At 38.1% G+C, this 13,091-nt stretch overlaps 1 protein-coding gene across 1 annotated transcript; it reads left to right on the forward strand.

The window, feature by feature from the left end:
• Positions 1 to 4,641: 4,641 nt before the first annotated feature.
• On the forward strand, positions 4,642 to 8,385 carry LOC140949212 (hyaluronan and proteoglycan link protein 1-like). Its single transcript, XM_073398440.1, has 4 exons — positions 4,642 to 4,980; positions 6,636 to 6,780; positions 7,530 to 7,701; positions 8,241 to 8,385. The coding sequence occupies exons 1-4, from the start codon at positions 4,642 to 4,644 to the stop codon at positions 8,383 to 8,385; spliced, it is 801 nt and encodes a 266-aa protein (XP_073254541.1).
• Positions 8,386 to 13,091: the final 4,706 nt, after the last annotated feature.

Here is a 13,091-nt window from a genome sequence, read left to right on the forward strand (position 1 = left end):
TTCGAAAATCAAATGAATTCGAAAACCAACTGAATGACTATAAAGGTTCTAAAACGGAGAGACGGGAGAGACGGAGACGGGACTGCCAATTTACCTCTGACCCTTGCGGAAGGTCTAGCTAGCCGTTTGCAGGGCGGCAAAGAGATTTCCTTCATTTTTCAGTTATTTTAAGACCCCGAGTAATGGTCCAGCTCTCTCAGTCTTCAGTCAAGCGTTCTACCGAATGAGCTTATTCCGCTGCAGTAGAATATAAAAACAGTGAAATAATGAAGGAAATGTTTTATATTGACACATTTCAATAATCATTTTCTGGACTATATTTCCTAGGCAAAATCTGAATGTGGCGTCGGGCCATTTTAAACGACGTCACTGGTCTTATGCCACTGGTCTTTGGCATACCAAAGAATCAAAATGCAACGTTTTTCGGGTATGGTTTTGCTTGAGCAACCGAGGGGTTCATGAGTGGTTCCTTCTTGCTTGTGAGGGGTAATTTAAAAAAAAAGGGGGAAACAAAAGGTCATCAACACTAAGCACATTAATTATGAAAATCATCATACTTAACCAATATATTATGGGCTTTTTAAGTCTTTATTTAGTGTCTGGCCATGTCTCAGTAGCCCATGTAACTACGAAGGGACATGTAGTTATGGTCCTAAACCAGGTGATTATTCCTGCCAGTGCAAACCTGAAGTGTCCATCCGCCCATTTATTGACAATAACTGTAGTATCGGTAGGTGAATTATTAATTGACTTATAAATAGAAGTCAGTAGTAATTAACTATTGTCAGTTTGATTAAAGAAAGGACTGCCTTAGGCGATTGCACTTTGTATCTGTTATAAAATCGGAGGCTAAAATGATAGGGCTCACAGATAATTATAATTATAAATATTCGTTCAAAATGTATATCTGTTTCTGATTTGATGAAATTTCCCGGCCAATTATCTTACCAATTAAAAAGGGGAAATGATCAAGAAAAACCCTGATCATCATCTTTATTAGTCAAACTTTTCAAGTTACGCAAAAAAATAGAGAGAAATGTAGAAAACTGTAGACAACAAGATGATATAGATTAACATAACTAAAACATGAATAATTTTTAAAAAAAGGTGTGCAACAGCTAAAGCAGCAAGGTTTTAGAGCTGGGAAAGGAAAGGAACTCCTGTCTAGTTACTAGTTACAGCTATCATGCATTAAATTAATTCAATCTAAGAAATAAAGTTACAGTTTTCACATGAGCAAGATAAAGAAGATCATAGATATATTATGATAAAAAATAATTCTTAGTTGGAAGTTAAGAGGGAGAAAACCATGGCTAACATTTGAGGATATGATTTTTTATCATATTGCATTTTAAAACTGCTCGTACTAGAGAGCCGTTTGAAAGTTATTGGATCTTTTCCCCATGATTTGGAGGCTGAACAGCACATGTCAACCACGACTACTAACAAATTACACGTACTTCAGAAGGCCAATCTAAAGGATTTTCTCACTCAAAAAGGCAGATCTGTATAAGCATTATGGCATTATAAGCATTATCTGACCTCAAGAGGTTTATGTTTCTAATTTGCGTTAATTTCGCTAACAATTCAAGGTAATCAATTTTCCAAGGATCTATGAGGAAACAAAATTAATAATAATTAATAAGTCAATACTTTTTCTAATGTTTTTCAGATCTTACTGGTGTAGAGTTTTATCCTGTTGCTCAATATACAAAACTTTACGTAGCTAGCGTTGAAAGATACCTTCTGAGTTTTTCTGACGCCCAAAGATTTTGTGAACTACATGGAACAACGTTGGCCGAATACTCTCACCTCCTGCAAGCCTGGCAGAATGGATTTCAACACTGCAAGTAATTAAAACGTTAAAATTTGTCAGAAACGTTTCAAATTATTTAATAAGTATAGAGCGCGCGCTGTTCAATGTTTACAAATGTCATGAATTACCGGATTAAATTTACGAGAATGCAGAATGTTACATCGCTGTCGAGATTCCTTCTGCCTTGGAACTTTCGCGCAGGGCTTTTTCATGCTCCCTCCTCGCGTCTTCGTTATCAATACAAGCAAGAGATGCAGGGTAGAACACGAAATTAACCGAAGAGTCGCAGTTGGCTACTGCTTCTCTTCCTACGCCTCGCTTGTGTTTAGTACATGTTTGCAATCAAAACTCGACGAAACATTTTCTGTAAACTTCTTTGACTAGCGTTATAGGACCGTTATTAAATAACGCGTTTCCAAATGTGACTAAAATCAGCCTCCTCCTCAGCCGCTTCGTTTTTCGCATGGCAGAGGCGAGCGCGAAACGAGTGACTGGTGATGAACCGCAAGGGACCATGGGAAGGGTACAGACGGCAGGCGAAGCGCCGTCTCGGCCGTTGTCTCCTTCCCGCCTTCCTTTGCACGCACGTTTTAAAGAGAGACGTCTGGGTATGAGGCAGGACTAAAATGATGTTTTAAAGTTGGTAAGCAATTTCTTAAGTCCCGCTCAGCACAGATTCCAGCCCTGGCTACACCCTCGCCTTATTTCTTTGTTCCTTCTTACAACTCACCACCCCCATGGCATGTAGTTTACAGTTAGGTATTTGATTGTATATCAGAGATCAATTAAGGGCCTGTTTACATTGAGGTGGCGGACCCAGGTAGATGAGGTAACCCGCTTAGGTGGGGTAACCCGCCTGTCCATACAATCTCTCGTTTTAATTTGATCACGTTTACATGTTAGGTGGGGTAACCCGCCACATGTTACCTCACCTACCTGGGGTCCCCCACCTCCATGTAAACAGGCCCTAAGCCTTTTGTACCTCGCAACTTATCGAACATTTGTTTTATCTAGATATGGCTGGTTAGCAGATGGAACGGCTCAATATCCAATGCAACAGTCATTGGGGAATTGCGGGAATTTTATTGGAGTTAGTGGTTATAATTGGCAGATCGACAAGAGCAGCACATTCGACGCATGGTGTTATAAGGATTAAATCTGACATTTGTTTAACAGCATCTACGATGCAACAGGAAGGCTGTTGATAAACTCTCCCAGTCTCTGTTTGCCTCATCATCTGATTCGACAATTTCATTAGCCTCTTGACTCTAAGGGCACTTATGACAAGACGAATCACCTCAGTTATGCCAGTAGCAAACAATCAGCTTCGACCAATCGTTGCCTGTGCACGCACTATAGTGATGAAACCTCATTAATATCATAGTGTAATCTTAGGATTATTAACCCACAGTGTCAATCAAATACTTTTCAATTTATTATAAGTTCAAAATGTAATAAAATGGTAATAACAAAAAATTGGTAAAACTATTCAAAGGTTTCTTTACACTTAAGCTTTAATATATAGCTCCTCTACTCTACCTCTGTGTGCCATTTAACCTTGTACACCCGTAGAAGAAGAGGTCTTAATTTCTTACGAAAAAATCCTTACTTATTAATATTTTGTTAAGAATCGTTTGTATTTGGAATTTTCCCATTAGGGTGCTGCGAGGAGTTCAAAGCGATAACATTAAAAATTTAAGGAACTATCGCGAGTTACTTGTATAAATTTCACATCGTATTGTATAAGATAAGTTCAACAGAATACTTAAATCAAAGCAACTTTTGGCAAGATGTTTTCCTGTTTGGTACAAACCTACGATGCACTAGGTATGGTTTCATGTTATTGCGAGGCCTTTCTGGTCTTATGGCGGTTGAACTAACGCACTTAGACTTTATTTAGTGGTGGTTAGTGTAACTTTGCCATATGATGTTTTGAAGAAATTGAAATCAATTCTTAATATCATCTTTTTTTTCAACATACATCAGAAATTGTGTACATGTAACAACCCACATAGGAAGTCATTTTAATTTATTTATTCATTCATTTATATATTTTTTGCTCTCTCTTAACGCATATTCGAAATATTTGCATTTTTACTGGCTAATAGACTCAATTCTGTTGTAGTTAGTATAAATTTGTCATGATCCCTTGGAGAAATTGAAAATGATTCTTAATATTGTCTTATCTTTCAACAATGTATCGCAAAATGTTTATACGTGACGTAACCTACTGTTTTTATTAACCTGACTAGCTAAGTCACAGTTCAGAATTCAAATGGAGAGCATAAGGGTGGCTCGTCGATTTGGTTCTTCTGGGATTAACCTGTGTAGCCTTTTTGGCTTCTCCGATGTCTAGAATCTATGGGTCTATTTGGGCAGCGAAGAAATTCGCGTTCAAGTTGTCTATATTGGAAGACGTTATGATTTCAGGAGAGCTAACAAAAACAATTGGTCAAATGCAATTAAAATGAGTGTGAGAATTAACAGATGTCCACTAATAAAGTATTTTTTTAAATATTTTCAAGATAAGTTTCATCATGCTGAGCCCCAGCTAAGGCTAAGACCTTTTGTACAGTCGTAAAGTGGTCTAACAAAAGCCTGTGCGTGCGTGGGAGGTTATACGTACAGGTAGTCACAGTAGTTTTTGTTAGCAGTTTATTATTATTTCTTTAAACTATTTTTCTTTTCTGACCCTCTTGAGAGTTGCATGATTTTACAACTTACTCCTAGCTCTATTGATTCTACCCTTTTTGTTTTTGTCTTTCTTCTCACTCATTTCGATTTTGCGGCTTTTCAGAGTAAAGGAAAGCACGTTAGTTTGTGAAATGGTATCTTCCAGTTTTAACGTTGGTTTGAGGAAATGGCTCGTTCTTCTATCCTTGCTTGTACTTGTTCAACCATATTTGACACGTGAAAGGCAGTTTTATAAAATAGAAGGAAAATCCTTGCTTGGCAATGTTACAGCAGTCACGAAAGTCAAAGATTTTTTCCGTTGTTGCTTTCTGTGCATGGAGTATGGTCCTGTGGCATGCCTGTCCTTCAACCTGGAAAGAAGCAATAATAGCGGCATTCATACCTGTGAGCTAAGCAGCTCAGAAAAATATTTGGAGCCTCAAAAAATGCAGAGAAGACTTGATTACGATTACTACGGGACCGAGTTTCAGGTATGGTGACCGAAACCAACCCATTTAGGGCGCCTAGCTCTTAGAGTGGGCAATTTTATTATTCCTATTCAATGGAAAATTTATCTTTTCAATGGAAAACTTGTCTGTTTTGACAACGCTCCGTGTATTTCTTCAATACTTTTGAAAGAGGAGGATTTGCTGCCACATTTTCTCACTCTTTAGGGGGAAGAATGGATTCAGTTTTTTGACTTCTCCCTGTTGATCCAAACCTCGAATGATTGAGAGATTTAAAGGAGTTAGAGGCTACAACACGTAAAGTAATTAGAGTTTCCTAAGCAATCAGCTGCTCTTCGGGGCATCCGATTATTATTTTTTTCTTCTAGTTTTGCACAACGAATTTGTGACAGGAACGAAACAAAGACAATTATGGAACTACATTCAGATAGGTCCAAAATGTTCCCCACATCAAAAACCTTTGTTTCAATATGTTCTGAAGGTAATCATGAATACGCATTTACGCAATTAACAACTAAGTGGAATATATGATATATGAAAGAACTATCCTGGCAAGGAGGAGATTGTAAAGGCAAAAGTGACATCAGCTGAGGCCCTGACATTGTTGCGGTGGGTCCCGTTGCACGCGAGGCGGATCGGTCACCGATGTTGTCTTGTGCAAGATGCACTGAAGGGAAAGTTCCCCAACATTTTGATGTGTTCAGGTCTACAATGAGCCAGCAACACGGTTATAATACTCGAAATATGGTTACATGCCTATAGTCAGCAGGCCAAGAACAGAATAAGCAGAAACAAAACATAATATAAAGCAATTAACGTTTGGGCCTTATTGCCGAGAGCTCAAGAGACTCATGTCAAGTGGAAACAGTTTTTATTGAACAATTTTGAATCGTAGTTGGTATTTTTTAGTTTTCAACGATTTTAAAACACGAACTGAAAAGTTTTTATAAAAAAAATATTGACCCTGGTTAGTATCTTTAACTTTAACTTGTATTTTTGAGTTGACCTCTATTTTCGAGGATCCTCCTGAAAACCACCGTTAGGTGATTGGATGCCTCCTGGTAAAGTATTTAACAATTAATAAATGAGGCTGAGTATCTTATGAACAATTATGGAGATCGGGAAGGGGGTTATCCGCTGTTTTATTATTCATTCAAATAATTCCTACTTTAAAAACAAAGCTAAAGCGTGCTAACATCCATCGATGTTAAGTTGATCTTGGAAAAAATTAAACATTCGAAATTGTAAATACTTAATTTATGATATATATATATATATATATATATAACCTATCACAAGCATCTTTTAGAAGACACTCCCTTCACAACTCAATAAATACACTACCACAAGTGAAGAGTAAAACAATATGTTTTTCGTCTCTCACCTATAACACGGCCGAAATATAGGTGAGAGACGAAAAACATATTGTTTTACTCTTCACTTGTGGTAGTGTATATATATATATATATATATATATATTGGAAGTAGGAAAAAAACTACACTTTCATCCCGACAAGCCTGTTTCGTGATCTCTCACTCTTCAGGGGATTTTAATGATAAGAATATTCATAACCATCGACTATATACTTTGAGATTACATTGTTGGGGAAAATTTAAATATATATATATAACTGAGGTGAGCCTACCTAACAATGCATGTTATGTTTTATTGATAATAGAATCTAGTGTTCCTCCGCCCATGTATCCTTAGTCCATGTAACTTTGGCGGGACTTGTACTGAGGGCCCTGGATTGGGTGAATATTCATGCCAATGCAAGCCAGAAATCTCAGTTCTTCCATTCATCGACAACAGATGCAATGTTGGTAAGTTGCGGAGGATCTTGAAAAACATGTGTTGGTTTTATTTTTATTTTCTTCAAGGGCCTTAAAGCTTGTTGAACGAACTCAAAGGCTGCTGAGGAGAGCGGTTCAAAGTCATTGTCAACTTTTGTCAACGAAACAGCAGCTTTCCCTTCAAAAGTAACGATTACTTTCCAAGTTTGTGATCGCGGATTAACTTGCTCCACAAGCCAAAGACTGGCTTTTTAACGGCAACTAAATAAACCATTATATGAAGGCCCCAAGACAGCTGAGTGAAATTGCACTAAAAACAAAGTATTAATCATTTAGTGATACAACTTTACTGGGCATAGTCCAGTCCAGTGGACTTGTACCGGTCGATCGAGCTCGGTACTCCCGCTACCAGTCTGGCTAGCACAACCATGGCTAAATCGGCTACGGTGGTCATGCTTTAAAAAGACTATTTTATTAGCAAAGCTGGGGTTACGTCTTAAGGAAATTTTCAAGGCCAACAATTGTACAACGAAACTAGTCTGCTAAATGCTCAGTCAGGAGTGCTCCTATTCTGCAGCACAACACTGGCCATGGCGATAAGTAGTTGTAGTCGAAGTATTGACCTGTTCACAACTGCCCTTATATTTGTACGAATATCTCAAAAACAGGCAGAGTTGTATTCTTGCTGTTGTTTCGCTCTCTGCATCAAACGTTTTTGTAGCATTATTCTTCCTTCTCGGCCTTTTACATTTTTTGTAACATTTGTTATCACTGTTTAGATACCAACAAAACATCTGTCCTCAGCCCCACTAAAGGAGTATTTTGGGGTGCAGTCACCAGATACAACTTGAATTATTATGATGCCAGACGATTTTGTGAACTTCTGGGAGCAACCATCGCCACCTACCATCAGCTTTATGTTGCCTGGGAGGCTGGCCTTGAGCACTGCAAGTATGTAAATTTTTGCTTCTTCCACCTAGAGCAGAGAGAGTTATTAAAAAAAATGGATGACATCGACCACGAGCAATACTTTTGTCGTATTTTGGCATTTCTTTTCAGTTTTAGTCAGAAATTTGGCTATATGGTCTTCGGATAGCTGTGAGCCCCGGAACGAACGAACGAACGAGCGAATGAGCGAACGAATGAGCGAACGAACGAATGGATGGATGGATGGATGGATGGATGGATGGATGGATGGATGGATGGATGGATGGATGGATGGATGGATGGATGGATGGATGGATGGATGGATGGATGGATGGATGGATGGATGGATGGATGGATGGATGGACGGATGGATGGATGGATGGACTGATGTGAATGAATGAATGAATCGTAAATGAATGACCAAAGACTGACTCTAAATGACTCCATGATTGACTTCGTGGTTACTTGAGTACTGCAAGTGTCAAAGCCTATTTACTAAGTAAGTTTTAATTTTTCTTCTAATTATACTTTTCTACATTTAAACAAGTATCTAACCACCTTAGGTTTGGATGGCTGTCAGATAGCACGTTTCGTTATCCGATGCATCAGAAACACCCTCAGTGTGGAAACAAGATTGGAATCCTTGGAAGTTCAAAGCCACAAAATAAAACCATAAAGAGAGACGTTTGGTGCTATAAACAAACTTAACTGGAGCAAACCCTGCTAGCCTCTCCTTGGAAGGACGTCTTATTTTACTATAAGCATATAATGTGTTGCAAATATCTAAGCTATCGGCTTCAGCTCTCCTCTACCACCATCACGATTCTATAATTTTTCCTACACATACCACCACCACAATTCTATTGTTTTCCCTCCTCCTTCTCCTCTTCTTCCTCCTCATTTTATTAATCTCGTAAAGTAGCTATTATGAACCGAATTTACCGGTCGTAGGGCAAGAGCGAAGTGGCGTCTGCATGGGGAAGAGATTTCCACTGCACAGAAGTTACTCGGCTTTACGCATGCGTTATAGTACCGCAATGCTCGTAACATTTGTTGAGACTCCACTTGACGTTGATTTATGTATTACATTTGCTAACAACGCGAGTCTCATTTAACTGAGGGATAGAAAGAGTGCACTCAGTGAGAAAGTAAGTAAGAGGGCTGAAAATATAAAAGGTGTGACGACATTTAAAAATCCTCTGTTTTCAGCTAGTTTTTCTTCACAATTTGACGACTATTGCAGTTATATATACCATACCAGTGTCGTGTGAACTCATACATTAAATCAGCTTCTTAGCATCTTCAGCTGTTTTTGTCGCAGTCATTAGGATCGTTATTTCATTGAGTTCGATTTCCCGTAACAATTAATTTACATTTAGTCAGTAATTTCGAATAAAAAATATATAAATTAAACATGATCAATTAATTTCAATTAACAAATTCTCTTGAAGTTATCAAACGTATGAAATCTGTTTTACCTCCCACAGGGCCGCAATATAACAAGTTTAGAAGAGTAATAAGATGCATCACTTTAACTAGCTCTAGGGTGCACAGCTTTTTTATTAGAATTATTTTAAATGAAAAAATAATAATCACTTTGACTTTTGCTCTAGATTATTGTTGAGCAAATGTACATCAGAAAACCTCAAAAAATATCTCTTTCACACTAGAATAGGGGTTTGATTTGAATTTATAAGAAACGTCACTTCACAGCAATATATGTGAAAAGGAGAAGGTGTCTACTGAATTTGTATGTAACCATTTGTGTATTAAACGAGTAATATACTAAAATCGAAACCGAGTCTTTTAATCAGATATCCAGAGAGCGATTGACTTTTTAATGATAAAAATATTTCACATCTTTATGCAAGTACAGTCACCCTCACCCAAAGGTGGTTTTCAGAATAGTGCGGTAAGAACAAGATGTTCTATAACCCGCCAGGTGAACAGCACTATATCGAAAGCTCATGATAGTCAAGATGATTGAAAATTATTGAAAACATTCGAAGATAAATTTACGAACCTTTAACAAGTTGTTAAGGTATGTGATGCTCAAACCTGTTTCACATCAATGTTTCCTTTGTTATCTCCAATGATACATATAATTCTCACGTTTTCAAACATTTACGAAGTTCTCCGAGGAGATATAGCTCAGAGTCATGTGGTGAGTATTATTCTTCTGATTGCTTTGAATTTTTAGACTCAGCGGCCAGTAATAACTAGCTGAGAATCCCTCGAGAAAATATATCCCAGACGAACAATTCTACCGCGCACTTTCTTTCAGTTTTAAGGACAAGGGCATTACAAGACAACCTAGAATGTGACTCAGAATACTACAAAAGAAATGTAAGTTTGAAGTTTGAATTAACTTTATGTAATTATTAACGACTTAACGGCGTAAATTAGGGCCATTTCAACAAAAAGGTCCTCGTTATTATACTTGACGGTTACCTGAAATTGTCATGATTTAACTAACAAACCTGAAGCGACAGTGCACATATCTTACCCCTTCTCTTCATTAGTGCTTCGTTTTTCGGACATAAATGCACGGAAAGTAAAGGAGTCTAAATATGGATTTGAGCTCACACTCGGAATCGAACTCAGATCCTCTGGGTGGCACAGAAATATCCTCTATATATTTCTATATTATTTTCATGTAGTGTCAGCTCGAAGATATTAGCTTGTTAGCTACTTTAAAATTCGAGTATAAATAAAGTTTATGTTATGTAAAAGGTGTGCACTAACCCACTGTGTCAATCCTTTCTCCCAAGATGACTTAGTGTCTCAAAAATGTGCGTAAGTAACTCGTTGGTATTTTTTGTCTCCATTTTTTTGTATTTGTTGTGTACAAACCTCTCATGAGTGATTTATATGATGATCACACTAATGCTGCAGTTGGTTTTTTTTCTTGGTTGGAACAAGAAAAGATAAACCTTAAAAACGTATCATATATAACAAACTTTGCTTTAAAACTCTTTTTTTTGGGACGCAAGATATAAAGCCCCCTTTTTAGGACATGAAGCTCGCGAGAAGTGATATACCATCCTCTGAAGAAGGATCATACCATGCCTTTCCATCTCCGCGCGCTTAGACCACACTCTCTCCCAGTAGGCTTTGGTAGATTGTGCTCGAAAAAAAAGCATATTATGCTTTTATCAGTGCTCATATTTTTTTAGAAATTATGCCAAAATTATGCTACTTTCTGAAAATTATGCTCTCTGTCACCGAAATTATGCTACTTAGATTTTACACTGATTTTAAGGAAAATAAAGATCATCAATAGCTTAACTCTATCAATTTTGATTTTAATGAACATTCATATAGCCCACCTTCCAGTCTTACAGTCTTTAGCATCGCAAATACGCATGTGCGCACCTCGAAGAGCCAAATGATTAACAAATGATACCAAAATCAACCGATTCTGGGTTCTGAATCCGGGTCAGAAAGTTAAAGCCCGCATACCTGTTTTAGACGCCATCTAGGCAAAGCCCTCAGTTCAGTATAAAGACAACTATGCATGTTGTTAATCTCTGTGTTATCGGTTATTGTACTGAAGCGTAACACAAGCCTGTAAATAGTCCACGAGAGCATGCTCTTGTTAATCGTTGAACGATGAGTTAAGAATAGAGAATACTCGTTCAGCGGCTGCAGACGAGGGCTGCACCAGCAGAACCTTCATAACTGCAGAAGACAAATGGGGTAGGTTTTCAGATTGTTGCCTCCACCACTTCACTTTATCTTATTCCCAGGGCATGATGACGTCCTGGGCGGCGGCAAGATAGTTAGACAGTCTCTCAGAAATGGACAGGGTGACCTCTGCCGCCTGCCTTAGCACAGACCTCAATATTTTCCAAAAACAATACAGAAATAAAATAAAAACTATTATTCTAGAGCTATGATGGATTTTTTTGTTTTCAACGCATAAAAGCTCGGATTATGCTAGCAGTACTAAACTGAAATAAAAGCTTAAAATAATGCTCGTTTTGCTGAATTATGCTTAAAATTATGCTAGCACAATCTACCAAAGCCTATCTCCCAGCATGCATTACCAAGCCTTGAACACAAACACATATACCTATTTCAGGTATGGTTGGCTGGCAGATGGCACTGTTCACTATCCAATGCACGTACTGAAATCAAATTGCGGAAACAAGACAGGCATAGTTGGAAGTTCAACTCCGAGAAATAAAACCAATATGTTTTACGTATGGTGTTACAAATAAACTTAATTACTGGGAAAGAAAGGGTCTTTGTAATGTGAAACATGTAAAAACTAACTGTTGTGAATGAACCATGAAGGGATAAAGGGGACAGAGAAGGCATCCCCCATACACACCCTATTCCATAGATAATTCGTCTCGAGTTATTTTTAGAATCGGGGTAAAGTTACCTCGCGCGCTGCGTGGATGTTTCGTGGAGGTTTCGCATGACTAAACTGCCGTGCAAAACAAGTCGGGCGAAAGGCAATATGAAAGCGTAAAGAGATCGAGAGCATTCCAGAATATTGAAGCGAAATGAGTCGGCGCTCACCTAGGAAAAGGGAATCGCTAGACTCTTTGATAACCCGTGAAATCAGTTAAACTCGAAGTTGTTGTAACCTCAGTGCTTTTAATTAATAAAATGAGAAATTTCGCCGGTCTAATGAAACCGGTCGTTTGTACAATAAAGCAAGTAGGACGCCAAGTGTTATTTTTGTTGAATAATAAAAGACTAATAAAAGTATAAATATCAAACCAGAAATTGCTCTCTTTAAACTGTAAATTAGAAATGATCCTGAGAGAATATTCAGTGTGGTAAGGATTTCCCTGCTGTACTGTTAGCTCTATACAAGAGAGGAAGGGCGATTCTTTTTTAATTTCTGTTTCGCTGACACAGCTTTAGCAGAAATCTCTCTGTAGTCGTTTTCGTCGACAAAACAAATAGCAATATCGCTCTCTGCGTCTTTCGCCATTTTGTTCTGCGTCAATTCGTGATGGACGCGTGGCTCTGAACGTGGGTCATCCACGCGGAACACATTCGCGCTATGTGATTGGCTGTTGTCTAATCCCCCTTGGGATCTGTGGTCTTAAAAATAACTCGAGACGAATTACGTATGGAATAGGGTATGTATGAGGGATGCCATCCCTGTCCCCTTTATACTCTCTTGGAATGAACGAATGAATGAATGAATGAATGAATGAATGAATGAGCTTTCATTTCAATCAATGTTTCCTAGAAGCAACCTGGCTGGATTATTCTTGGTTTGGAGTCACGTGGCAAGGCGTCATGTTGGTGACTAAGCCATGACATTTTTCCCTCAAAATTTGAGTAAAAATAGAGTTAAGCTCAAAGCGGAAAGACGCGGTTTTGTTTTTGGCAACGGTGACGTCACTTGCAAACCAGATATTAAATAAGCCATAACATTACGATGACCT

The sequence above is a fragment of the Porites lutea genome, chromosome 9 (genome assembly GCF_958299795.1).
Source record: "Porites lutea chromosome 9, jaPorLute2.1, whole genome shotgun sequence".
NCBI classification, from domain to species: domain Eukaryota; kingdom Metazoa; phylum Cnidaria; class Anthozoa; order Scleractinia; family Poritidae; genus Porites; species Porites lutea.

Excerpts from the sequence above, each read along its gene's own strand:
- LOC140949212 (XM_073398440.1), top strand. The coding sequence starts at position 4,642 with ATGGTATCTTCCAGTTTTAACGTTGGTTTGAGGAAATGGCTCGTTCTT. Across the intron at positions 4,981-6,635 it reads ACTACGGGACCGAGTTTCAG|AATCTAGTGTTCCTCCGCCC; the intron begins GTATGGTGACCG and ends TATTGATAATAG. Across the intron at positions 7,702-8,240 it reads GCTGGCCTTGAGCACTGCAA|GTTTGGATGGCTGTCAGATA; the intron begins GTATGTAAATTT and ends TAACCACCTTAG.